Genomic DNA, 26,403 nt, shown 5'->3' with positions numbered 1-26,403 from the left:
GTGGGGATGTAAAATAATAGCAGGAATAATAACAAGGATGAAATCATTCACATGGCTGTCCCTGGGGGGTTTTGGGGCACCAGTTGCTAATTACTGTGCAGCATGCACATGGAGGAAAAGATTTCCTGCTAACGGCAACAAAGAAAAAGCCAGTTGATTGAAAAGTGAAGAGAGTGAAAGAAGAGGCAGTAATCCTGAATTAAACGTGGTTTGTTCCTTTTTAAAAGGGCCACCAGCATGTTAGAGTAGGTTAACACTGGGATAACAGTGGCCCACATCTGATTTATTTTGACAGTCTCAATATTGCAAATCCTTTTCATCTTCTTTTTAAAAAACAAAATGTATTCGAACACAGGCCTCAAATCTCAGTACAAATAATCATGTTGCATTTCTTCCGACTTTTGCGGCACTGTTGCAGGACAACATCACAATTGTAGTCTATAGAAAATGTAGAATATTTATCAACATGCATTACTCCGTAGCAGACATCTTGGATGAGGACCCGCTTCTCCTCCACTGGGTTCTCTCCAATTTAAAAAAAAAAAAAAAAAAAAAAAAAAAAAAAAAATAGGTTTGTAGCCAGCAATTGCATAATAATGGTCAATAATGTCATAACTTTGGCTATTCTCAATGTAATAAAGCCAATAACGGTCTAACTTGCCAATAAGTTAGTAATGACTATACCTAATTTTGATAAGCAAATTGCATAAAAGTGGCAAAAATGTAATGCAGCTCTGATTATGTATCTTTACAGTAATTGGCGGCAGTTATTGTACAAATTTAATCTCAATGTGAATAAAATAAAGACAATTTATCTTTCTAATTAGTGCTATTTTACAGCTTTTTGTTGAAGATGGTTCTGAAAATCTTCACGATACACATGTACTAGATAGCCTGCTCACTAGCGCCCCCTTAAAGATTTTGTATGCTACTGCAATCATATACGATTAGAATAACACAACTCGGCACATTCCCAACACATTTTCAATTTGGGTTTTTGTCAAACATCAGATGTGTACTCGTATTCGGGATGATTTTGTACTTTGAAAATACAGCATCTCATACTGAAATACTTTCTGCCTATAGTAGTGATACTAGTTGAATTAGTTATTCAGGCCACAACACCACTTGATTTGTGTGGCATAAATGTGGTTTACACAGCACGCTGTCTGTGACGTCACGTCTTTTTCTACACATGCGGTTCAGTTCAGGGACATGAACTGTTCACACTGGGGTCTGATGACGGTCACATTAAAATAATAATAACCACGCAAAAAAAATCGGATCTCCGCAAAGAATTGGAATCAAGCATTTAAGACCAGCTTGGTGTTAACTTGGTACACAAACACACAATCTGGGTGTTATTTAGAGCGTCTGTGCTTCATCGTTCAGATTTTCTGCGTTGGAAATACAACCCTCGTGTTGGTAAACAAATGTTTTGTTTTTTTTAATTTGTCAGTTTTCCCCTTAATGTGAGGGAGATGTTCATGTTTAGTTGAAGCAACAATTCAAACTCTGAAGTAGCAGAACAAAAAGCATCATCTGGTTACTTTTATTTAACTGGCTTTACATGACTTACTGTAATTCCCTCTTGCAAAGAAACAAAGAGCTCAGTTTATTAATCGTTGAATCAAACCTTCCGTCGACGTGCAGACCCTGTAATCTTCTTACTCCCTGGAGGAAAGCAGCGGTGAACTGTTGGTTGCCGGACCCCCAAAGTGGACCAGCTGCATTTGTTTTTCCAGGCAGCGTCTCTAATAACTCTTTCGTTTTAAGAAAGAAGGAGAATTACGCTGAAAGTGGAAGAAGCAAAACAATGATGCAGGAAGGATGGAGAGAAGTGACAAGTCATGATTTAAGACGAGACGATGGGAGGTCTGGAGTACACTCAGAGGTCAGTGTGTACTCAAGGGACCGGCTGTCTCGCTCCTCTGTAGTATGCACATGCAGGGTTCTGTGGCTGCTTCATTGTTTTTCCCCATTTTATTTATTTATTTTTATTTTTTCTTGTCTTTGTTGCACCACAGTCTCGTATGTCTGAGTCATCTGCGTGCATGCTCCATCAGTGTATCAGCTTGTGTTCATCCCCGCATGATTGATACCGTAAGCCAGGCGGACACTGTCGTCGGGATTATAGCGTTGAGGGCTGCGATCACATTTGTCCAAAGCAAAGACGCTGATTCCTTTCTCCCTCTTTTTAACCATTGAACTCGGGATTTACTCTGGAAACGTGTTTCTCCCCCTGCGCTCTAAATGATTAGAAATTGGTGACTTTCGCAGTAATTACAGTGTTCATACCAGAGATGAAACACAGAGCCAACCGCTCAAGTCAGTTCAAGAGGAGTAACACTTGTGATGCACAAATGTAACGATGACGCCCGGGTGGCGATGAAGTGCGCTGGCACCGGATGCCCTGCGCTGCGTGGCCTTGAAGTCGTGCTGCCTCTGTTAACCAGCTTTGAGCATCTGGCCTGAAGCAGGGCGGGTAAGAGCAGGTGTGGGTGAGGGGAAGAAGATAACAGAGGGAGAGAAAGAGGGGCTGTGAAGGAAAGGTATTAAAAGTGACAGATGAACAAGACTTTGGTAGATGCTCTCCTGCAGCAGCTGTGACTGCTGCCATCTCTCTGACAGGTGTCAATTAAGAATTACTGCCGAGGCCCTGTAGTCATTTTTTCCCCTGCCCAGCTGTCTCTCTGTGTGCCTTTTTGAGAAATAGCGCTTTACCCTTGTCACTGCCTTAACGCTTAGCCACGGTCGCCCCAGAAAACGAGAGCACGGCGGGCACGCTAATCGATAACCAGTGTATTAGCAATTATTTTGTCCATTGATTTACGCTGGGGCAGCGACTCCCAGCGTGTTGTTATTAGCTGCTGATTATATGCGACTCTGCTCCAGTGCAAGATGCACTTCAGCACTTAAACTTGTTTTGCGAGATGATACATACTATATCTTTTAACCTTGTGAGCTAAGTATAGATCTAAGTATGGAAATGTGTACTTTGTAAAGTTCTTTTTTTTATTTTGAGACATATCACAATCGGGTGAATGTGATAATATGGAGACGCTGCTCTGGATGTATGAAAACCTAATGGGCTTTCAGTTCTGCTGAGTCAGGATGCAGCTGGAGTTGTGTGATTTTTTTTTTAGGGGGGGGGGGGGGCATTCTAGTCTCTTTATTTCAAGGTTCTGTTGTATTTATCACAATCTGAACATGCACAAATACAAGTTGCAAAAATCTGATTGAACTGCTATAAATTTAGATTATATGTCTACATGCTCTCGAGATTCAAAATGAAAGGATTTTAAATGTGAAAACTAAATTCGCAAATATTACCTGATTGACTAATTCAAAAATGCCCTGATTATTTCATACCTGGTGTCCAGCCAGGCAGAAGTGACAAACTGATTCACTTCTGAGAGACTGCTGGAGTGAACAACAGACAGTCCCAACTATGTCAAAGCACAATGAAATGATCCCCTAAATAAGCGTGTTTACGAATCCTACATAGTCGTCACAATATTCAACACTATCACATGCCCACCTGATATCTTGCAGCAATAACTTAATTATGCTATATTAGCAAGACAGTAAGTGCATCTTGACGTTCGAGTGACTAAACCAATAAAGATGCTGAACATATTGAAGTCGGGCTCAGTGTTTTCCCCTCACAGCTCAAAACAGAGGCTGTATTGTATGCAGAGTGCTAAAACCGTCCGGGGCCTGTACTGTATATCACAAAGAGACAGCGTTTTGTTGTCGTTACGTAGCCATTGTCGCTGGTTTCAGCATACCCGACCAGCAGAGTGGACAAAAGTCAGGGGGTGGACGTTTCTATCCTCTGAGGAGTGTTTATTTAACTGATAAGGTGGGTGGAGAGGCAATGAATATCATCTTTTTGGACACTACTTTAGCGCAGATAAGCCATCTGGGAGTGGATACAGCTAACAGATGACACTTTGTCCTTGAGAGTGGACGCTGGGGAAGGTCACTCTGCAGACTGGTGTACACTGGTGCCGCGATCACCTCCCCTTCCTCCCCTCACCTCTCTTGCTCGTTTTTTTTGGGGGGGGATTACTGGTTTCTCTCTATCTCTCTCTCTCCCGTAAGCCTTTTCTCATCTTCCTATCTGTCATCAATCTCTATCTTACTGACTCAATTCTCCTCTACCCTGCTCATATTTTCTTTCATCTTCCTCCCTGTCTCTCACCCTCATCTATCGCTCTCTCACCGGATGCTCAAGAGTCAGTGAACTAGTTACAAGAACATGAACCCAACATCTGAAAAAGGAAAGCATAATGCTCCTCTCTTTCGGGCCCACTGGCCTTGCACTCATATTTCATGAATCTCTTTCCTTTTTTTTTTTTTTTTTTTTTTTTTTTTTTATGTAGACTTATTTCTGTATTATCCTGCAGTTACACTTTCGAGTGGTTAAAAACCCAAAAGGTCACAGCCTAGTAAAGTCTTGTGTCGTCTTCTTTGAGGTCTCAACACATGACTGTCACGTTTTTTCCTGGCGCTCTTGCCATTCCCATCAAGCAGACAGTTTATCCATAAAGGATGTTAAGCAGGAAGAGAATCAAAGCATATTTTGTTTGTGGGAAGCTATTCAGTTTTGTCTTTCGTTTCAAAAGACACCATTGACCACAATTTGCTTGGGGTCAAAAAGTAATCACTTAGCCGCCGTCAGCTTCAGCACAGCGCTTGACGGGCACTTGAAAGGGGATATATAGTGGCGAGGAATCCTAGTCAATTCAACAACACCACATGTTACCCCTCAAATTCCTCCCAAATCTTTCCAGAGCCGCAGCGGCGTCTCAGACAGTGACAGTCACGCGGGGGGTATAAGCTCAGCTCTGTCCCTTTAAGTCGTCTGTCTCTGTAAGAACAGCGGGAGGCCTCTTGTACCGCCTCGTCTCTTTCGTCACTCAAGTCCTTCTCACGGCGAACCAACTGTCTTGTCTAAGTCGCTGGCTGGAAGTCCACCTGAGCATCTGTTTCTGATCACCTGTCTCTGCTCGCATGGCGACCCACATGTCGGCCTGTTTACGTGTCGATCTCCGGCCCATCTGCCTCTCGCCTCTTTCATCACGAGAGGCGCACGATGACAGAGCGGCCGCTAAGTCAAGCCGACTGCCCAGAAAACAGGCTGACGGTGAATAATGATTATGTAATGCGTCTCCCTCAACATTCAAATTTGATGTAAATACAGTAAAAGTTGGGACGTTTAACCGAATAACAGACGAGTTACCTCATCCCTGATAAGGATTACTGGATTACTGAGAGTATTTGTTGCTTATTTACAACAATTTAGACAATTAGATTGTCTCCAAGATACCATACTGAACTCAATAAACTCACTTTATCACAACAACTCAACAGGGAACAAATGACACGTTTTCTACTCCATATTGTTCATATTTGAATACAACAGAGGAATCTACTGCACTTGGCCAAGAAAAGCTCATAAAACTAGTTTTGATTATATGTCAAAATGATTAGATTTCAGACTTCCTTTATAGGTTTTATCACAAATAGTCACCTGACACATATTTAAAAAAAAAAAAAAGAAATGTTTTGTGTTATGTTTTTAAATGGGCTGCTGGTCAGCAAACACTGCTCAGTAAAGAACTACTATTTGTCATCACCTTTGAAGGATTTATGTTAGGGATTATTTGTCTTCTTTTAGACATATTCCTAAAACTCCAAATAGTTGACATCAGCTTGCTAAAATTATGTCTTAATAAACATATTTGCATGTAACACATACTTTCTTAACCACAAGGTGGATATCAGAAGAAAAGAGAATATTCTGACAAATAACATACAGACAATAATGATTTTCAGAACATTGCAAACACATATGATCCACAAATGGCAAAATCTTTAATGGACAAAGTTTCTGCAAACTAAAACTGGTACAGAATAGAAATAAGTTTTAAAAAAAAAGGATGTGGCGTATTTGCAGCTTAATCTGTTTTATGTAGTTGAAATGAACAGCCAACTTATTCTCTAAAAGCTAACATGCCTCAAATGGTCACAACATGAGTACTTTAACGTGCAGAGTTAAATTCCAGGGGCTTTTTTGTAACATTTTGATTTAAAAGAATATGAGAAAAACAGTATTTGATGGTCAGGTCCACACCCTTTAAACGGCTGTCCTTGAAAGTCTTCCCGATCCTGTCTATTAATTCAGCTTAGATGTCTCTATTTACCTCACACGATACCTTCTACCTCAGGCAGCACTGGCTGCTTCACCTTTGCGAAGGTCTGTTCAATACATTTGTCATCCTGCTGAATGATTAGTGTTTGAAGTTTGTCTGGCCCGAAACTTTAAGGTCCACAAATGGCCACATCCCCGGTTTCACTGTGTCTGAGAGTCATTTCTAGGTAAGTGTGATGCACTCTCCTCTTTTCTTTTTTTTTTTTTCCCCTCTGCTAATCTGTTTTCCTCTCAATCTTCTAAGTCTGTCACTTCATTCCTTCCCTGCCGTGCCACAGAGTTGGAGCCCTGCTCATTCTTCAAGTCCTCTGGTTCAACAATAACTGCTGACAGATTTCAGAAAATAGACAAAGCGCACTAAGAAAGCAGCGCCACACAAGCCGGACTGGAAGTCCCAAGTGATTACTCAGTCCCAATTTTTTTTCCATCTCACTGGACAACCGTCGGCTCAAAAGTACTTTGTTTACCAAAAGTGCTCATATTTCTTGTTTATTGACAATGTCTAATGCCGCAAAGCTTTCTGCTAATTTTCCTCCAGTTTGAGAAATTTGGCTTGCTGCAGTTTATTATTTTGATAAATCATCTAACTATTTTCTGGATGATTCAATTTAGCTTATTAATGTTGAGCAATTTCAAAAGAAAAAATTACAAATGTCCGCTGTGACATAACGTCGACCTGCAATTTTGATAAACTGACCAAAACGTGACGGCAATAATCCATCATGAGAAAGGTCAGAACAGTTCACCTACATGAATATTTATAAACGAATAGAATAAGAAAATAAAATCCTAAAAAAAAAGAGAGAGAGAGTTATGTGCGGTGTTGATTGCTCGAGGTTGACGACTTCGTCCCGGTCATAAAAAGCAGCTGTTGTGTGGGCTGTGCTCTGCTTTAAGAAAAACATCTTTGCTCCTCGGTGTGAGAAACGGCCGCGGTAACGTCATTTTCTGAGCTCAGTCAGTCACCAAACTTAATCACTGACGATCTCCAGAGGTTGCCTGTAAAACGACCGCAGTGCAGGTGCTGGACGAATAATGTTAATTAAACGTTGGAGCATATTATTTGTCAGTCGAGGGAATAAAGATGCTTTCTTTAGTGGAGGGCATTGTGCATGTCAGGGATGTTTAATTAAACTTTGTCAAACTAAACAAGATCAAGCAGCAGAGTAGCTCGCGCTGATTAACATCACGTTTATCGAGTTCAGACAATTACCCCGTCACCTTGTTAGACCCTTCCTTTAGTATAGGAACTTAACAGGCGAGATGGAAGGAGAAGCTGGCGATGAAGAAACCCTCCTGAGGTTTTTTCTTTTTTTTTTTTTTAAATTATGCTACTGACTCTTTAAGAGAACATTATGTACCTGAGAAAGATCCTTTCTTCCTCCAGTGTGCTACGCTTCACTTACAAAGTATTCAACTTTGTATTCTTCACATCGTTTTTCTTTTTTACTTGTTTTATAAAGTGACTCACTGGTTGCAACGTTTTGATTGTCATTAGTTCTAGGATTTGTCAGCCAGTTATTTTATAGGTCGAAACTGCCTAAATGTAACCGATATGTCAGTAATGGAGAAATGGAGCTGCCATTACCCGTCTGCTATAGGACTTGGACTACAAATACAATATTGATGTTTTCACAAGCATCGGTTTCAGCTCGCAGCATAGTAAAGACACATATAGTCAAGATAAGCAAAACCTGTCCGTGCTAGAAGAAGCTATTTCATTTGGCTTTTGGTATATTTAGTATATAGGCGTAAAGATTGCCACCAAACTATTAACGTTTGGAAGTATAATGAGACGGCGACTGAGCACAGCGTCAGAATCTTGAACGCGACAGTCATGTGGTTTAAGCAGTAACTGAAAATCTCAAGAACTGTTTAACAAACGTTTGTTTATGGTAGAAGAGGTAGAATTTTGTGGCATTACTTTGCATCGACGTGCTGTAAAGTATTGTTAGTTTTGTCACTGTACAGTTTGGTCCAGACAGTAGAGCTACTGTGGAAACAGTGCTGATGGCACAGTCCTGAGCGGTGAGAATGTACACCCCTCCTCTGGTTATTTGGGATCTATTATGTATGGAGGAGCTGAGTGTCTACAAGACCGGGGCCAGAGAGCTAGAAAGGACCGAGCAATTCAATGTATTGTGTGTGGGTGTGTGTTGGGGAGAAAGACAGAAGAAGGGGGGGGGGGGCAGAAAAGAAGCAATGGCAGGAGGGGCATAAAGGGGTGAAAAAAAAAGGAGAAAAAGAGACTGACAGCAGACAAAAAGAAGCAGGGAGAAAATAGGGAGGGGGGGGCCGAGGGAGGGAGGGATGAGGGAGTGGAAAAAGAGGAGGCAAAGCAACAGAGGAGTAAAAGAGAAATGACTTGAGGGGTTGAGGGATGGAGAGAGAGGTGAATACAGCGAGTGAGAGAAAAGTATCAAGCCAGTGAAGAAGAAAAACAGAGAGAGAGAACAAGAGAGAGAGAGAGAGAGAGAGAGAGAGGGGGAGAGAGGGGAGGATGTCACCCATGGCTGCCACTCATCACTCACAGCTTAATGACGCTGTTTTTTTCCCTCCTCCTCCTCCTCCCACTTCTTTTCCATGGGAGAGGGAGGAGGAGGAGGAAGGAGGAGGGACAGCAGCCCGCACCCAATCAAACGGGGTCATCCAGAGTTCACAACCTCCAGGTGGGACTGTCCTCCACCGAGGAAACGTCTGTGCGCTGGGTGGTTATGAAGCTTAAGATGAGGAGACCAATCAATACCCATCCATTTATTGAAATTTTAGGACAAAATGCAGCGAGATTTGGAGCAACAGTGAAAGGTGATGTAACATGAGGGAATCGGTGAAACATGTGTCTTACATATATATATATATATATATATATATATATATATATATATACAAAATAAAACTTGCGCGACATTCTTGGATTTTGCAGACTTTCCTGTGTGACAGTTGTGTAAACATGACTCTGAGACCTGTCAGCCTTTCTGCACAGTGATGGCCAAAGTTTGTGTTCACGTGTTTGTATATGCCTAAATTGTGTTTGAATGCACCCCCCACCCCCCCCACCCCCCCACGGCTGTCCGCTACTTCCCCTTTGCAACCGTCTGGGGTTTTGATCCGGTTTATGTGTGTGTGTGTGTGTGTGTGTGTGTGTGTGTGTGTGTGTGTGTGTGTGTGTGTGTGTGTTTCACGTGTTTATGTGTGCTCCACTTGTCCTCTCACTCACTCATTCCTGTTTCTGGGAAGCATCAGCCATTTAAAACTCAAATGGCAGGATTCTTTTTTCTTTCTTTTTTTTCCCCCTCGCTCTCCTCATCACACCAAATTTGGGGAACAGCTGGGGCGGCCATGACGATGATTTGTCTCCCTCTGCCCGTCCGTCTGACAGGTTGAGCGCATGAACACATACACACACACACACACACACACACCTACTTGGGGAGACACAGACACTGGCTAATAGGCACATACACACACAATTAAACATGCTCTCAGTATCGCAGACAGACAGGCACAAACACACACTTGCAGCAGACACATAACGGGTTCGAAGAGGCCGTGTTCTCAGGGCGCTGCCAAAACACTCTGATTTCCTTTAGCCTGGGCGGCCATACATCAGCTTGGGGCCTCCCAGCCCGGATGGCAGGGGCTGACAGAATGACATGTGTCATTTATCAAACGAGGGGCGCCAGGCCTCAGGAAAAGAACAGACCGCCGCGTGACAAAGCCCCCCGAGAGCTCTCCTCCACTCACAGCGAAGGGAGTGTGTCATGGGATAGACACTGACAAATCTACAGAGATAGAACACACATGGATACACGCCGACACGCAAGCGGAGGAAACGCACACCGAGAGCCTCTTCCAGCTTGGATGCAAACCCGCCGATCACACGATGCGTCCCGGCTGCTGCTCGACTGGGTTTTTACAACATTTTGTTTGCTTGTGTTTCAAGAATTCTGTTTTTTTTTTTTTTTTTTTTTTTTTTTTCTTAAACACAAGGCAAGAAAAACAAAAACTGTGCTAGATTTTAACTCGCTGGCAGCAGACCTGCAAACAGTCATCCCCACACTCAAACACCCACATATATGTTTCCCTTGAAGCCAGAGAAGCCACAGCCAAAGCTTCTCGTGTTGCCAGCAGCAGACCCGTCCTTCTTAATGAACGGCCATTGGCTGCCGAAAGGAACTCTCCTAGTTGGCAACACCACTTCATCTCCTTCCTTTTATATCCATGCCACCACATGCACACAGTAACCCTTTTTTTCTCCTTCATTATGTCTCCCTCCTCTTCATTCCTTCCCTCTCCCTGTCCTGACCCCCCCCACACACACACACCCTCCCTCCCTCCTTTCCACCCCTTTTTAGTCTTTCCATAGCCCGTTCATTTGTCTTCATAAGCCTAATTTATTTTCTCTGCCAGATGCAAGCTGACAGCCATCAGTCACTCTCCCACACGTTCTGACGCACACACATGACCCCCTGACACGCAGACAAATAACACTAACATGCACGCACAAATGCACACAGCTCTTTTCTCACTTTTTATTCATTTAGCCTGTCTCTATTACGCGCACGCACACACACAGAGGCCATATTACCTCACACGGCTCTGAGGTAAGCTCTGCAGTCACATACCCTCTGCTTTACCCCGGTCCCCCACCCCCTCCAACCCCCAAAACCCTCCCATTAACATTACTGAAGATGGATGTGTCTTCATAGCGGAGATTGATTGCGGATATGGAGTTATGGTGCCGTGTGTGTGTGTGTGTGTGTGTGTGTGTGTGTGTGTGTGTGTGTGTGTGTGTGTGTGTGTGTGTGTGTGTGTGTGTGTGTGTGTGTGTGTGTGTGTGTGTGTGTGTGTGTGTGTGTGTGTGTGTGTGTGTGTGTGTGTGTGTGTGTGTGTGTGTGTGTGTGTGTGTGTGAGATGGAGGGCACTTTGGGAGGTGGTGTTAGGAGCTGAAATGCGAGGGAGGCAGGCTTTTCTCTTGTTTCCAGAACCTTCCAGCCGTTGGTTGTCTGTCCACAGACTGATATTGTGCTCTGTTGAAGGATGGCTTCCTCTCTTCCTGCCTCTCTCGCTCTGACTGTGAAGCTGTTCATAACCGTGATCTCACACACACACACACACACAAACTCGCACAAGCATGCATACTCTCACAGACACAATTAGGGTGAGATGGCCACTGATACTAGTCCACTTTGAGGGTCCAATACATAATTTACTGACTTTCTCCAAGGACCCTTTTTTGAGCCTTAATCCCTCCTCCCTGCTATCATTTCTTCTTTTGTCACTTTATTGCCATGGTCATCAGGAGGGAAGAGAAGGAAAAAAAAAAAGTCCACACAAGCACACATCCACACTTCAAACTGCTGTGCGGTTCAGCCTTTTCTTTTGTTATAGTGTGTGTGTGTGTGTGTATGTGTGTGTATGTGTGTGTGTGTGTGTGTGCGTGACGCCCCTGTGCTATTCATCATGCTTAAATCCTAAACCAGTTTTGAAATGAAACACTGGAACTTTGTTTAATGGAGCGCCAGACTTCCGTGCTAACTCGTCACTTGAGCGGGCAGAATGAAAAAGAAAATGTGGCGATGCATAAAGGATAACGGTTCTGATGGTGCACAATTGCTGGAATTTCCCCAGTGACACATGCAGTTAAAAGCACTAAAATGTTTGGGGACGTTTGCTTGTCCCGAGCAGCCTCCTGCCCTGAGGGTTTGCACTTCTAATTAATTTCCCTGAAGTGACTTTATGGTTTTTAAAGTTCTAATTTCTTCGTCTGTCTGAGTGTACGCTGGGAAAAGGATGTAAGTGGGCTCTCTGAGGTCTGGCTCTCTGTATTGTGCTTCGGCTTGTGATGTGTGTGGTTTTCGGGTTTTTGGTAATAGATGCAGAGTTTAAAAAAAACAAAAAAAACAGCTGTTGCCTTGTCTTGCGACAGGTAAATATAATGTGTGTGTGTGTGTGGGGGGGGGGGGGGGGGGGGGGCTGGGTTTATGAGGTGCTAAATGTGTTTACTTGGGTGCTTCAAGGAGACGTATTAAGTGTCTACTGTGGAAAAGTTAAAGTGAAGACAGGAAATAGGTGTGTTCGGTCATGGTGAGTTAAAAGTCTGTATAGACTAATCATTTGAAACTAAAGCCACCCAATCATGAGACGACAAAAACCCTCTTTTCCAGTTCAGTTGCATAAAAATTAGAGAATTTGATTGGAGGGATTCTAAAGAAAGCAAATACTAACGTAAACCTAATGGTGCATGTTACATCAACCTCGCAAGATCAGGAGATAGTTGTAGTTTGTGCTTATTATCTTTAAGGACACCAAGCTAACATTTTGATCTTCAGCAAGATAGCCAATGAATTGGAACATGTCACACATTTATTTTGAAAGTACAAAGAAATTTGGAAAACTGTTGAAAACCTCAGTCGGTTCAGGCGGCAGCAATTCTTTCTTTAATTTCTCATTTTCGACGAGTCAAGTGTTTCTCTGTCTTAATCACATTGTGTGAAGAAAGAATGAAACATGTTGAACATGTTGTGAAAGAAAGGATAAAAAAAGAATCTGTCTGAAATAACATTTAAAATTACAGATGATCAATTGAAAACTCGACTGGTTCCTAGACTCAGATGTGACTTTGACTGTAATTGAACAGTTATTGTCAAATTTCTCTGTCGGCTCAAGCTTTTGACAGTATTTGCTAACTTATGTGTCTCTTCATGTTTTCTTCGAAATGAAAAAGTTCGTACAATAAGTGTAGAAAGTCATGTTTAGTACATTACATGCAGTTTGTAGGACAGTAATGTAAAGTCGATCTTTAAGAGGGAATAAAGCCCATTAAAATGCGTCTTTTAACAAAGAAATTGTGAAATATGTGTGATTTTGATTGTTTTTATATGACTTTGATTGTACAATTGCATTGATTACGTTGGAGTCTTGAAGGTCTGGAGGTTTAAGTCCGAGCGGAGAGAGTTGTTTGAGCGTCTTTTGTGTCGACTGGGCTACGCTTGCTGCCCGTGCTGATGCTGCGTTCGCTGACATCCGACCACGGGAGAGACTTTCTGTTTATTCGCTCTCAAAATGCTTTCGGGAGTTAAGCTCTGTTTTGATACTTTTATTCCCACAATCTATTCTCACAAGCGTCGATTCTATTTTTATATTTCGTACTATCAGACATGTTCTTCCCGTCACTCAAATCATCTGGCCCTTATTGTTATTGTTAAATGACTGGTGTGTTTCAAGCTGCTTGGCTTTATTGTGGTTAGCTTGTCAACTACACCCTGCCAGCTCTCAGCTATATTTAAAAATAAATAAATAAATAAATCCCGCTTTGTGAAGACAAGTGGATGAATTTTGCCGTGCTACTTTTCTGGAGTTATTTGGCCATTAGGGTGCTTATTTCCTGCAGAGAGTAAAGGATCAGATTCATGGAAGTGTGTTTCCCGTACACGTGTGTGTGTGTGTGTGTGTGTGTGTGTGTGTGTGTGTGTGTGTGTGTGTGTGTGTGTGTGTGTGTGTGTGTGTGTGTGTGTGTGTGTGTGTGTGTGTGTGTGTGTGTGTGTGTGTGTGTGTGTGTGTGTGTGTGTGTGTGTGTGTGTGTGTGTGTGTGTGTGTGTGTGTGTGTGTGTGTGTGTGTGTGTGTGTGTGTGTGTGTGTGTGTGTGTGTGTGTGTGTGTGTGTGTGTGTGTGTGTGTGTGTGTGTGTGTGTGTGTGTGTGTGTGTGTGTGTGTGTGTGTGTTTTTTCCTCTCCCTCTCTCTTTCTTCTCGATGTTTTTGTTCCTCAGCAGTGTACAAAGTGGACGGCCTCTGTGAATTGAGGGGAGGGCTGACAGCGCACAGAAGGTTGATTGATGGCTTATTGTGCAACTGGACTCAGCTAGACCGAACTGGTTAGGTGGCGACCCTGTTTTGGCCCTGCGCCCTCCGCGTTTCTCGATACATTCATTTTTGCTTTCTTTTTTCCCTTCTGCTCACCGTCGACGTCTATCCACGGCATCCACACAACGCTTAAATATACATGTCCATGCAGGCTGTGTGCTCACTTCCTCCTCTTCTCCTCCGCGTCGTCTTTGTTGCGCTAAACTCATCAGAGTGGCAATCATTCATCGTCCGCTGTTTCCTTTCTTCCTTCCTCGGCACAGTTTGTTTGTCAGTGCTCCTTCAGGACAGGTTTTTGTCTCTTGAGTCAGTTTGTCAGTGTTCATTTTGCTGCCCAGATTCATAAAATCATTGTCCAAAACAAAACAAAAGAACCCAGTTCCAGTTCTACGTTTGATTTTGAGTAACCTCCCAGTCACCGGACAGTTTTTGGCCACAGGAGAAACCGTCAACGACCATGTTTGGCAAGTTTAGGAGAGATAAAGTTAATCCAAACACTCCAGTCAGGAGTTTAAACTGTGTTTCATCCTGTATTTTTTTTTTCCCCTTGCAATGATTTTCTGCCTCTGTTCTCCACACAACCATAGTGATTTATGGTAATTATCCATCTTTGGGGTCATCCATCAACCGGTTGTTGCTAGGCGATGGGAGCAGCTGTTGTTTAGTCGGGGGGGAAGCTCCACTGTCAGGGGTGATGCAGGTGAATTCAAAAGACGGCATCTACGAAGCGAGGATGAAGCCGGGCTGTTTTGTTAACGTGTTAGTTTTCTGATTAATGCATTTCGGATTCAGAATCTTAGTCGCGCGGCGGCCACTCATGAATAGACGGAAATAGAAGAACTTAATCGACCTGCTTGTTGAATCATTAACAGAGAAGTGTACACCGGATGATTAATATTAATCATTTCTCACCGCGGCCAAACGCTGAGTTGTTCATAACAAAAGAAGATAAAGATGGTAAAGAAAACGAATGTTTTCTCTTTCAGAATCTATTTTCCAAATGACATCTGTCTGATGCAGCCTACACTGAATCACTGCTTGGCATAGGTTGAGTAAATCTCACTCGTATCATCTTCAATTAGCATACGTCATGCTTTATCGAGAGCTCGTCCGAAAACAAACCAGATGGTTGAAAATGCCTTTGTGGCTCCGGTGCTGCGTCCGATTGTTGGGATCTTGAGTGTGTGTGCCGGTGGAGGTGTGTTGGCTGAAAAGTAGCACTATAAAAAGCTGAAATGGGTTGTGCTGATGATTCTATGGCTGCAGTTTTGTGGAAGAACAGCAAGACTTAAACCAATTTATTGGAAAAAATGTTTTTTTTTTAGTCTACACTCACTCTTGTGGCATGTTAACGGCAGCTCGGAGGAGAATTGGCCAAATGGGGGCTATTGAGAGAAAATCTGTTGTATCCTTTCTGTTTATCTCCATGAATTTGACTTGCCAATGAGTCCAAGTAGACAAAATGTGAAAAGTATCATCTACGTCAGTCATGGATAACTTGTATTACAGTGAGAGCCAGCAAACCGATATCCACCAACTCGCCTACGTCTGATTTAGACGACTCGTTTGAAAAGGCTTTCAGCATATTGACAACGTTGTTTGGAACATGCAGCAGTATGTATTAGGTAGTGGGCAAAGAGTGGTCTGTTAGTTACGTCCTCACAGCTCCTGCATAATGTTTCCTTATCATTGTCTGGAAAATACAAGCAGACTAGTAAAGTGCTCTCCTCAGAAAGTCCTTTAACAGATGGTTAACCCGCTCTGATGATTGATGACATCATAGTGCCGGTCGGAGATTATATGTTAAAAAAAGAGAGAGAGAGAGAAATTGGTGGTCAGAACAACTGACCCGTCAATAATCTAGAAAAGCTCTTTTCTACATTTTGGATGAAATTATTTGCTGAATGAATTTAGATGCAGTAGAATGTTGCGATTGAACAAAGAAGGTGGGCGCCAATGTCCTGACTGTTCAGTTCTTCCAAACCGGAAGAACTGTAGAGGCTGAGGAGGTGCATTTGTTTGACACACAGCAGCTTTGTTTTTTTCCCCGCAGCCCTGGAGCTATTGTGCCATATGGTGGACCATTCTTCATGGATTATGGGAGGGTGGAACTGAAGGGGGTGCTGTTAGGTGAGGCTGCTTAAATGACTGGTCCAGGAAGCCGAGGGTTAAATGATGGGTAATGCATGGTATTAATGGCACTGTGGCATTGTAATGTATTGCAAGCTGGCAGCAATGTAAAACATGCCCTTGAATTTCACCCTGTAACGTTGCTTTAATCACATCAAGCTACACCCAATGTCGGAAATTGTCGTAAAACAGCCTACAGGGAAGAGAGGAAGGATTTGCAGATCTCTAAAGAGGTTATTTATATGAAGGTTTTTACCTAATTAACATTGTTTTTAATTATTTGGTTGCCAGTTTGAATTTTAAAACCTTTTGTCTGGTGTCGTCCACAGAGCAGTCCAAAGAGTGTCACCTCCTATGAAACCACAGCCACGACTTTCCACAGACTGGGACGAGAAAAAAAAAAGAGAGAGAGAGAGAGAATGAATGAGCAGGATGGGGGAGAGCAGGGAGAAAGAGAGAGAGAGAGAGACAGAGATTGCCTGACATACTAAGCATTACCATAATTGGCTTTTCTACATGATAGGACAGAGGAAATAATAATGTCATTTTATTTACAGCCTTCTCTCCGCTGAAACACACACACACTCATGCACACTGTACAGGTCAATGACACACACTGATCAGGCCTGTCCAAAGCCATCAGAGGTGAGTGGCAGGGAATGAAGGGGCCGGTGACAAAGCGAAACGGGGGAGAGAAATAAGACTGCCATGCCGGAGCTCCCATTTTGAAGGGCCGCTAAACGCTGTGAGGGAGCGGCGCCGGCCGCCCCGCCACAGATGCAGCGCCTCGACACGCAGGGTAAATCAGCAGGGTGAAAGCTGGCGGAATTGGACATTAGCACTGCAAATGAGAGCCGGGATTGCCCTCTTCTCTCAGACAACATGTATAAATGAAGACGGTTTAGAGGGGAAAGTGCTTGTGTGTGTGTGCGTGTGAATGAAAGAAAGAGAGAGGCGGAAAAGGAGGAATGTTGATCCTCCATGTTGTGTTCAGAATATCCCAAACCGCCTCATTTTGTTTCTCAAACGCAATCAAGACACAGCCGGCAAGATAGTTCTCTCAAAAAGCAAAGATTTTCACAAAAGAAAATTGATCAAAGTGATTCATTAATTATCACCTTAAAGAAACCCGGACACAAAACACAGCCTTCGGCAACTCAAAACTATCTAGAGTAGCAGTTTCTCCGACAGATCCCCCTACAGCTCAAACTAAAAGTTCCAGAAAAGTGCAGCGCATCCAAGCACACACACACACACACACACACACACACACACACACACACACACACACACACACACACACACACACACACACACACACACACACACACACACACACACACACACGTTTTCCCCAGTTCCTGTGGTGAGAATGCAGGATGTTGAGGGAGCTTTGGAGAGGAAAACCACAGACACAACGATCCCCCATGATCTGTTGAATGGTCCTCCATAGTTACGATCAACCTGTCTGTGAGAGAAAGCTTCCATTTGCTTCGCTTTGACTCCAGCTGGTTGAAACTGGGGTCTTCAAGAATTGGCGAATACTACAGGCAACTCTAATTTAAAGAAAATAGTCATGTTGAGGATCAGTTCAACATTTTGACTCCGAGTTAGACTAATGGCTTCAACAGTCTGTTGCGTCCATTATGAGCAGTGACATTACTGAGGGAATCGGTTTCTGTAGTTCAATTAAGCCTCCATCTCCCTGAGCTGTGGCAGCGCACTAACTGAAGACAAACGCCAGAAAATGGGCAAATTAGTTACAATTTTCTTTCAATTTTCAATCCTACTGCATTGATTCTTTGCACATGTTGGTAAGAAGTTGGACAAAATCAGTTAAGTATGTTTGATTCTTCCGACTCAATAAACACATTGCTTGCTCAAAAGATTATACATCATTAAGAAGTGCAGTCACAAAACTACAAATATTTTGGCATCTACGTCTTACAATGGACACACAAAAGTGCAAGAGACTATTTAGAATTCCTGACCAAATAAATGTGGAATCTCTCTCAAGTCCAGCAATCATTTTGTCATCAGATATCGCAAAAATTGAGTTTATTAAAAGCTGCTGGACGAACGTCAAACTGACATATTGAAGGCACATTCCTCATATCTGGCACTTTTTCATTCGAGTTTGAATCGGGTAACTTGCGATGACTATGAGACTATTTTGCAACAACAACAAAAAAAAAAAAGGTTTGAATGTGTTTAAGATTCCAGTGACAGGTTTGCGAGGTCCTGCGCTTTGAGGTTTCAAGGCACATTTGTTCGCGTTTGTGTCGAGCGTGCATGAAATCAAGGTGCTGTGAGTGCTTCTGCATGTGTGGACCTCACACAGTTCTGTGCCTTTGGGGAAGAGATGAGCGTGTGTGGATGTGCGTGCATGCTTGTGTGCGTGCGTGCGTGTGTGCGTGCATGCATGTGTGTGAGGCTGGGGGATGTCCTACTGTGGTGTCACCTGTCTGCAGCAGGAAATCCTGGACTTTGGGCACAACAATAGTGACAGGCTCCTCTCCAGACACAGATGGCTTCGCTTTCCCCCCACTAGCCACATTGCATCCCTGCTTGCACCTGACACACTGTGAAACTCCAGACACACACACACACACACACACACACACACACACACACACACACACACACACACACACACACACACACAGCCAATCAGCCCCACCTAGCTTACATCGACGCACACACAAATTTGTGCACACTTAGCAGCAAAGTAACTGGATTCTCTGGCTCATGTCTCATACTCTATTGTTCAACTTGTTTCCTTGTCTTTTTTTTTTCTTTCTTCCATCAGATCTGCATGCACATACCCAAACATATCCACGGACACATGCACGCACACACCTCTTGTTCACTTGCCTTAACACATTTCTTTTTTCCCTCTTCTCTTTTCAAAACTTCCCCTCTTTTCCCCTATCCTCCCTGACAGCACAAAGTGGGCTTACGTTTTTGACTGACAACCACAACAGACACTTCGCTCCCTCCTCTCCCTCCCCTGCACCCCCGTTTTAATCCCCTCCCCATCCCTCCCGCCCTCCCTCCCTCTCCTTCTTCCTCTTTTGTTCTGAGTGACGCTCGAAAGCCGCCGTGTCAGCATCTTTTCCATCTCTGATTGCCTTATTAGCCGGCGGTGGCACCCGCAGCTTTTCTGACACAGATGGTGAAGGAGGAGGCTAGAGCAGAAGGAGGAGGGGGGGGGCGGGGGGGAGGGAAAAAAAATGGCTGACTTGTGTTTGTTGTTGTTACTTACCCCTCCCACCTCCTCTCGGGCTTGTTTGTGTGGACACTGACACCTCGGGCTGACACTGACACACTCCTAACACTGATGCCTGTCAAGGCAACATACGGAGGATGGCAGGGAAAGAGTAGAATTTAGTGTTGCTCCGCTTTCCCTGGGTGAATGTGTGTTTGTACTGCTGTCAGGTTTCTCTCACTTTGTCAGCGAGCCTGTTTTGTCTCGAACCACTCTCACCACATCGACTGTGAATAGGTTCAGTTTTGCATTTATTTCAATACAGGGGGCTGCGGTCTTTGATGGGGAGGATGAGACAGGTTGAAAGAAGGCTGTACAGCTGCTTTGGCGAAAGGTTAAAATCCCCCTAACGTGGAGACAGACTCATTAAAGGTTTTCGCGATGGCCCGGGTGTAATTAAGAGCAAACCTGGCACAGAAATAGTTTAATTAAGGACAGGAAGGACGCATGTTGATCATGTGGATTTCTCACACACACACACACACACACACCCCCACACACACACACGAGGCAGCTGTAGGACTTCTAGCTTTTCCCAGGCTGCGGTAATGGGCACCTCGCAAACATCAGGTATTATGTCCATTCCGATTATGGGATGGAGAGCTACATGCTGTTTGAAGCTGACAGCACATCTGCCTCCTCACTGGAGACTGACTCTGGCACCTCAGACAAGCATTTTATGAGGGATGGATTGGGAAAGCTGTCTTGGCATATTTAACCCTCTTATTTTCCTCTTCTTGCCTCCTGTATAAACGTCTTTCTAAATCTACCTCCTTTGGTATCTTGCTGTTAAATAGCAAAGTCTTTCTGTTTTTCAGTAATTTGAGAAAAGTTACATGGCAAATAAGAAAGGCAGCCATTTTCCATTTACACTATAAATTTCTCTGTGTTCTTTTTAAAATGGCACACTCAATGCTGCGAGTACTCAGGGAGCACAGGCGGTAACAACACGGCTTGTCATGTCCACTGGCCGTTTCCTAGCATCACGCTGTGAGGACTTCCACAGCCGATGCCAAGTTGACTCCAGCCAACCATGGCTTGGCAAGCCCGATGCAGCTGGCATTTTCCTCTACTATCTCTTACTCGTGAACCCATAGTATGTGTGGCATGTTGGAAAAATCAAGCAAATCAAAGTCAGGAACAGAACTTTGGCTGCTGTATATCAGCAAAACAGACAATTGGGTATTGTAGAAAGAATATCTTACTCGAAGGTGCTACTTTACTTAAAAATGGGCTGTAAAACTAACAATAAGGAATATAATAAGATTGGTATACACCAGGAGAATCTTTTCTTCCTCATCTCTGCTCTTTACCCTTGCCTTAGTTATAGTGTTCAATAGCGCCATTAGACAGTGCATTGAGGAGGACATTTGTCATTGTCAGGCTGTGGATGTTTGCCACTTTGTTGCAATCCTTTGTCCTCTCCTCGGACCATTGACAAAAAACGTCTTTGGATTATTGGACTCACCGCCTCCATATAGTGAAAGCACATTCTCGCATCACAAGTGTCACAAAATTTAATTAATATCTAACGTCACTTTTATTCTCTTTGCAGCTTATGGACCTGAAGATGAATTGATGGTGGGCAAGACCGATGAGGAGGAACATCTACAAGACGATGGCCTTTCCCTTGATGGTCAAGATGCAGACTACCTTTTCAATGATGATGAGGACGCAAGAGAACACTACAGCTGCCAAAACTCTCCACTCAGCAATGGCACTAACCCAGACGCTGGGTACGCTTCCCCACTCAGCACCACCAGTGATCAGCTGGTTGAGCTCAAGACCACTTCCTCACTCAGTGATCAGGAAAGAGTGGAAGACAAAGTGGGGGAAAGCACCGAGGCAGTCAACGGGTTGTCTCTGCAGGACAGTCTGGAGAAAATGAAAGCCGTCTATGCAAACCTGATCTCAGATGCATCCTGGTCAAGCATTGCTCTGGACATGCTGAAAAGTAAACACGAGAAACATTTTGCAGCCAGCAACAGCAGTGGAGCGAATCACAAAGGGAGCAATGGGTTTCTGAACAGTCACCACAACCCAGGCACTGTCCATGTGAAGAACAAATGTAGCAGTACCAACACCTCAGCCACTACTAATATCACCACCAGCAATGCCACTGCAAGAACAGTGTCGAGCAACAGTGGCAACAATGTAGGTTCTGGCGGCACCGGAGGATTAGCCTATGACTGGCATCAGGCAGCTTTGGCTAAAACCCTGCAGCATACCCCGTACCAACTCCTTCCTGAGCCCAGCCTTTTTAGCACCGTGCAGCTTTACAGGCAAAACAATAAGCTCTATGGTCCGGTTTTCACTGGAGCCAGCAAGTTTAGGTGTAAGGACTGCAGCGCAGCCTATGACACTTTGGTTGGCCTAACTGTACATATGAATGAGACGGGCCACTACCGTGATGACAACAAAGACACGGAAGACGATCGAAGCAAGAAGTGGTCCAAGCCACGCAAACGTTCTTTGTTGGAGATGGAAGGAAAAGAAGATGCCCAGAAAGTTCTCAAATGCATGTATTGTGGTCACTCTTTTGAGTCCTTGCAAGATCTCAGCGTTCACATGATCAAAACAAAACACTATCAGAAAGTGCCTCTAAAAGAACCCATGCCAGCCCTTACCTCAAAGCTGGTACCCCCAACCAAAAAAAGAGCATTTCAAGACTTGATGTCTCCCAGCTCGCCAGAATCTGTCTCATCTGGCATAGTCATGGGCGAGTCTCTCAAAGACCAAAAAGTGGCCAATCCCTACGTCACGCCTAACAATCGATATGGTTACCAAAATGGTGCCAGTTATACTTGGCAGTTTGAGGCACGAAAGGCACAAATTCTCAAATGCATGGAGTGCGGCAGCTCACATGACACCTTGCAGCAACTGACAGCCCACATGATGGTCACGGGACACTTTCTTAAAGTCACAAATTCAGCTTCCAAAAAGGGCAAACAGTTAGTGTTTGATCCAGTAATTGAAGAAAAAATTCAGTCGATTCCGTTGCCTCCCACTACCACTCGCCTCCCAGCACCCAATGGGAAATCTCAGTCTGACTCTCCATTGCCCCCCTCCAGCCCTGAGGAGAAAAATGAAGAAAGGCGAGATGAAGAGATAGAGGAGGAGAAAATGGAGGTCCGGGAAACAGAGAAAAAAATCAAAGAGGAGAAAGAAGACTCCCCTGAAAAAGCCGATAAACCTGGTAAAGGCAGATCTTACCAGTACCTCACGGAGGAAGACTTAGAAGAGTCGCCTAAAGGTGGGCTGGATATCCTGAAGTCTTTAGAGAACACAGTTTCAAGTGCAATCAGCAAGGCTCAAACAGGAACACCAACCTGGGGTGGATACCCCAGCATTCATGCTGCCTACCAGCTCCATGGAGCGTTAAAATCTTCATTGGCCTCAAGTCCACAGGTACAACCCTTGTTCAGTAGCAGCAATTTGAAGGCAATATCGACTGATTTAGGCTCTTTGATCCATTCGCCAAATAGTCCTTCTCCACCGCCAAGTCAAAGGAGTAATGTGTTAGCTATGGAGGAGCTTGTAGAAAAAGTGACAGGAAAAAATTCAGTCAAGAATGAAAAAGAAGAAAAGCCCATTGAGAACAAGTGTAGATCTGCAAAGTCTCCACTGGCAAATCCTAAAGACAAAGATGTTTCACCCAACCTAGAAACCCTCTCAAAAGTAGTGAAAAGCACAGTCGAGGATCAGGCTGAGATGAGAAGCCACGAAGGGGAGAAGTCAGAGAGCAAAGTAGCTATCCAGATAAAGAGCGAGGTTGATTCACCAAAAAAGACTGTGAGCAATGGCTGCAGTAACCTGAGCATCATCACAGATCACTCACCTGAGCAGCCTCTTGTCAATCCTCTCAGTGCTTTGCAATCGATCATGAACAACCACTTAGGGAAAGCTTCAAAAGTGTCTACGTCCTTCGTAGATCCCTTTTCCATGCTTTATAAGGTCAGCAACTCCCCTCAGATGAAGCAAGCAGACCCCGCAAATCAGTACCACAATGAAGAGGATGATCAGCCCATGGACTTGACAAAATCCAAAAACAAAGATGGAGCTACAGCAAAGAGTACTCCAGCCATGCCAAACAACAACATGAACAACACCAAGCCAGTTTTCAAAACCTTCTCTCAAGCATCATCTCCACCGTTGAGGGAGAATGCGTTGATGGATATATCAGACATGGTGAAAAACCTGACAGGCCGCTTGACTCCAAAGTCCACAACCCCGTCGTCAGTCTCTGAGAAGTCGGACCTCGACGGTTGTACTCTTGAAGATGGAATGGAGGAGCTGTCTCCTATCCAAAGACGGAAAGGCCGACAGTCAAACTGGAACCCCCAGCACCTCCTGATTCTCCAGGCTCAGTTTGTTTCCAGTCTGAGGGAGACTCCTGATGGAAAGTTCCTAATTAATGACTTGGGACCCCAAGAACGGGTCCACATCTGTAAATTCACAGGTCTCTCTATGACCACTATCTCACATTGGCTGGCCAATGTAAAATACCAGCTAAAGCGGACAGGAGGCACAAAGTTCCTGAAAAATATTGACTCTGGCCAACCTATGTTTTTGTGCAGTGACTGTGCCTCCCAGTTCAGGACTCCCACATCCTACATACACCATTTGGAGTCCCACCTTGGGTTTACCCTGAAGGACCTCTCCAAGCTGTCCATAGATTTATTAGAGCAGCAGCCGGTCACCAGAATAGAGGACAAGACTTTCACGTCGTCCGGACTTACTGAAGAAGACACTGGCTCAGTTTATCAGTGCAAGATGTGCAATCGGACATTCGTGAGCAAACATGCAATCAAATTGCACCTTTGCAAAACGCACGGAAAGTCGCCAGAGGACCATATCATGTTTGTGAAAGAGCTAGAAAAATTTGATAAACAATGAAGTCGGACAACCTTGATAGCATGACGGGTTACTGTTGCACTATAACTCTTAAGCTACAATCTGTCATAACACGTAGTGCCACAACCGTATTGATCATTGTTATGACACATGCAAATGTGGGAGCTTTAATGCCACAAACTTTAATTACTCAGTTGATTATTAGCCACATTGCTATGGTTGAATATTTCGGTGATAAAACTGTACCAAATTGGTGCAGCAGCCATGGCACTATATAGTCATTGACTGATTGTTGCTTTTCCAATGCACTGCATCTTAACTGAGCCTTTAGGAATAGTCTGTTGTTTAAAAACTGGACCATGCTCTTACTTTGTTCACTGCTTTTGAAATTTGTTTTGTTTTGTTTTGTTTTTTTAAGATGAATATATTTCAACACAACTTGCATATTATTTATGAGATTGTTTGTGCATGTTTTTTTTTATGTCAAGCAGTGAATATATAATGTCTAAGGAAATTTCAAACATGACCAAACCGATATCCCTGTTTTAGCAAATAAAAATTTCGGATACAACTGTCTATAGCAAAGTCTCTGATAAAAGATGGTATTCTAAAATGTTAAGGTGATCACAGCACTTTAAGTAAGTGTAAACTAATGAAGAAATGTATGAGTAAAATGGGCGACACATGACTTCTGTGATAATTCCCTTTGATCGACATAACGGGAGCTCGTTTCTGTTCGTCCATAAATCCCACAAATTTCTATAAAATGTTAAGAATCTTTGTTTCTCTAAAAATATAATTTTGTGGTGGTTCAACGTGTACAGTATTTGCTTTAGTAGGCTACCAATTTTGTTATTGTGAAGATACAGTTGTAAAGTTAATGAAGTTTAAAACTTATTGTATGAATAATCAGCAAGTATGTATACATGTATGTCAGCATATCTTGCTCTTTACAGTTCACCATTATTTGTACTGTGTGCATTTTTACAATGTTATTTTCTAGACAAATGTGGTTGGGTTGGGGATGTATATAGCTACAGAATAATGTCGGACCGCAGAGTCCTTTTTTTTTTTTTTCCAGTAAAGAGTAGGTCCCTCTGTGTGGTTTACATAAAAATGACTGAACTTACTGGCATCTGCTCGGATGCTTGGCACTGTACATAACATTAAAAAAAAAAAAAAAAAAAAAAAAAAAATCATTCTCTAATGACAAATCTCCAGGTTTTGTCATCAACCCAGTTATTCAGAATGGCATTCTTTTATCTTCAGTTGTAAAAATAAACTCCATGTCCTGGATTAAATGGTGGTGTTTGTGTGATTTCACTGCGATGTCACTTCCAGACAGTATTTTATTTATTGTTTATTCCCTTCCTTTTCTTTAATGGTCGATAGTATGTTTTCATGGGCCACACTCTTCATGGGTCACGATTCAAAAACAGCTTCTGTGAGTCACCTCATGACATTCCTTGAAGCTGAAACATGTAAAACAAGCCTGCACATAATCATGTAGTTATACTTTCAATATTTTGTATTTAAACAAACACAGGCTCGATTTCAGCTTCTTTTTTTTTTCTGGGTCATTGACTGTCAAATTAGTCATCTGTGAAGCTATGAGATTTGCAGTAACATTGTGCTGTTGGACTTTTAATTTACACTAAACTTCCCCTAAAGCTTTCTATAATCTGGTAAGATGCAGTCGTATGAGGCAGCCCAGGTCCTGACAGCACTTCAACGTTCCCGAAGCAGACAAACAGCTGCCCAGATTTCCTCTGGATGATTGAACCAAACTGTGTCCTTCCCAGATTGACGGCTGAAATGAGGTCGAATCTGAACAACTCAGAAAACTTTCAGGGAGGGAACACTGGGTACAAACCAGCATTCACTCAACTATTTTCCAGGCAGGCTTCTCTGTTATAAAGAGCCACCTTCTTAGTGACAGCCACATCAAATCCTTTTTTTTTTTTTTTTTCCCTTTCTCGAAGGGGGGGGGGGTTTGCTGCAGAACAAAACCTGGACAGTTTCCAGGTGCCACTGAGGGAGCGGCAGCTTTCCTGCTGCGACCCACAGC

At 43.4% G+C, this 26,403-nt stretch overlaps 1 protein-coding gene across 1 annotated transcript in view; it reads left to right on the top strand.

Moving 5' to 3' along the window:
• LOC308122355 (teashirt homolog 1-like) overlaps window positions 1-25,627 on the top strand; it is a 32,356-nt gene extending 6,729 nt beyond the window's left edge. The window contains exon 3 of the mRNA XM_080484124.1: window positions 21,037-25,627. Within this exon, the coding sequence (XP_080340250.1) occupies window positions 21,037-24,377 (3,341 nt within the window). The 3' untranslated portion in view covers window positions 24,378-25,627. The remainder of the gene's footprint in view (window positions 1-21,036) is intronic.
• The last annotated feature ends 776 nt before the right edge of the window (window positions 25,628-26,403 follow it).

Source organism: Lipophrys pholis, assembly GCF_963383615.2.
Source record: "Lipophrys pholis genome assembly, chromosome: 17".
Taxonomy (NCBI): Eukaryota; Metazoa; Chordata; class Actinopteri; order Blenniiformes; family Blenniidae; genus Lipophrys; species Lipophrys pholis.
This window is presented reverse-complemented; position numbering and strand designations above follow the sequence as displayed.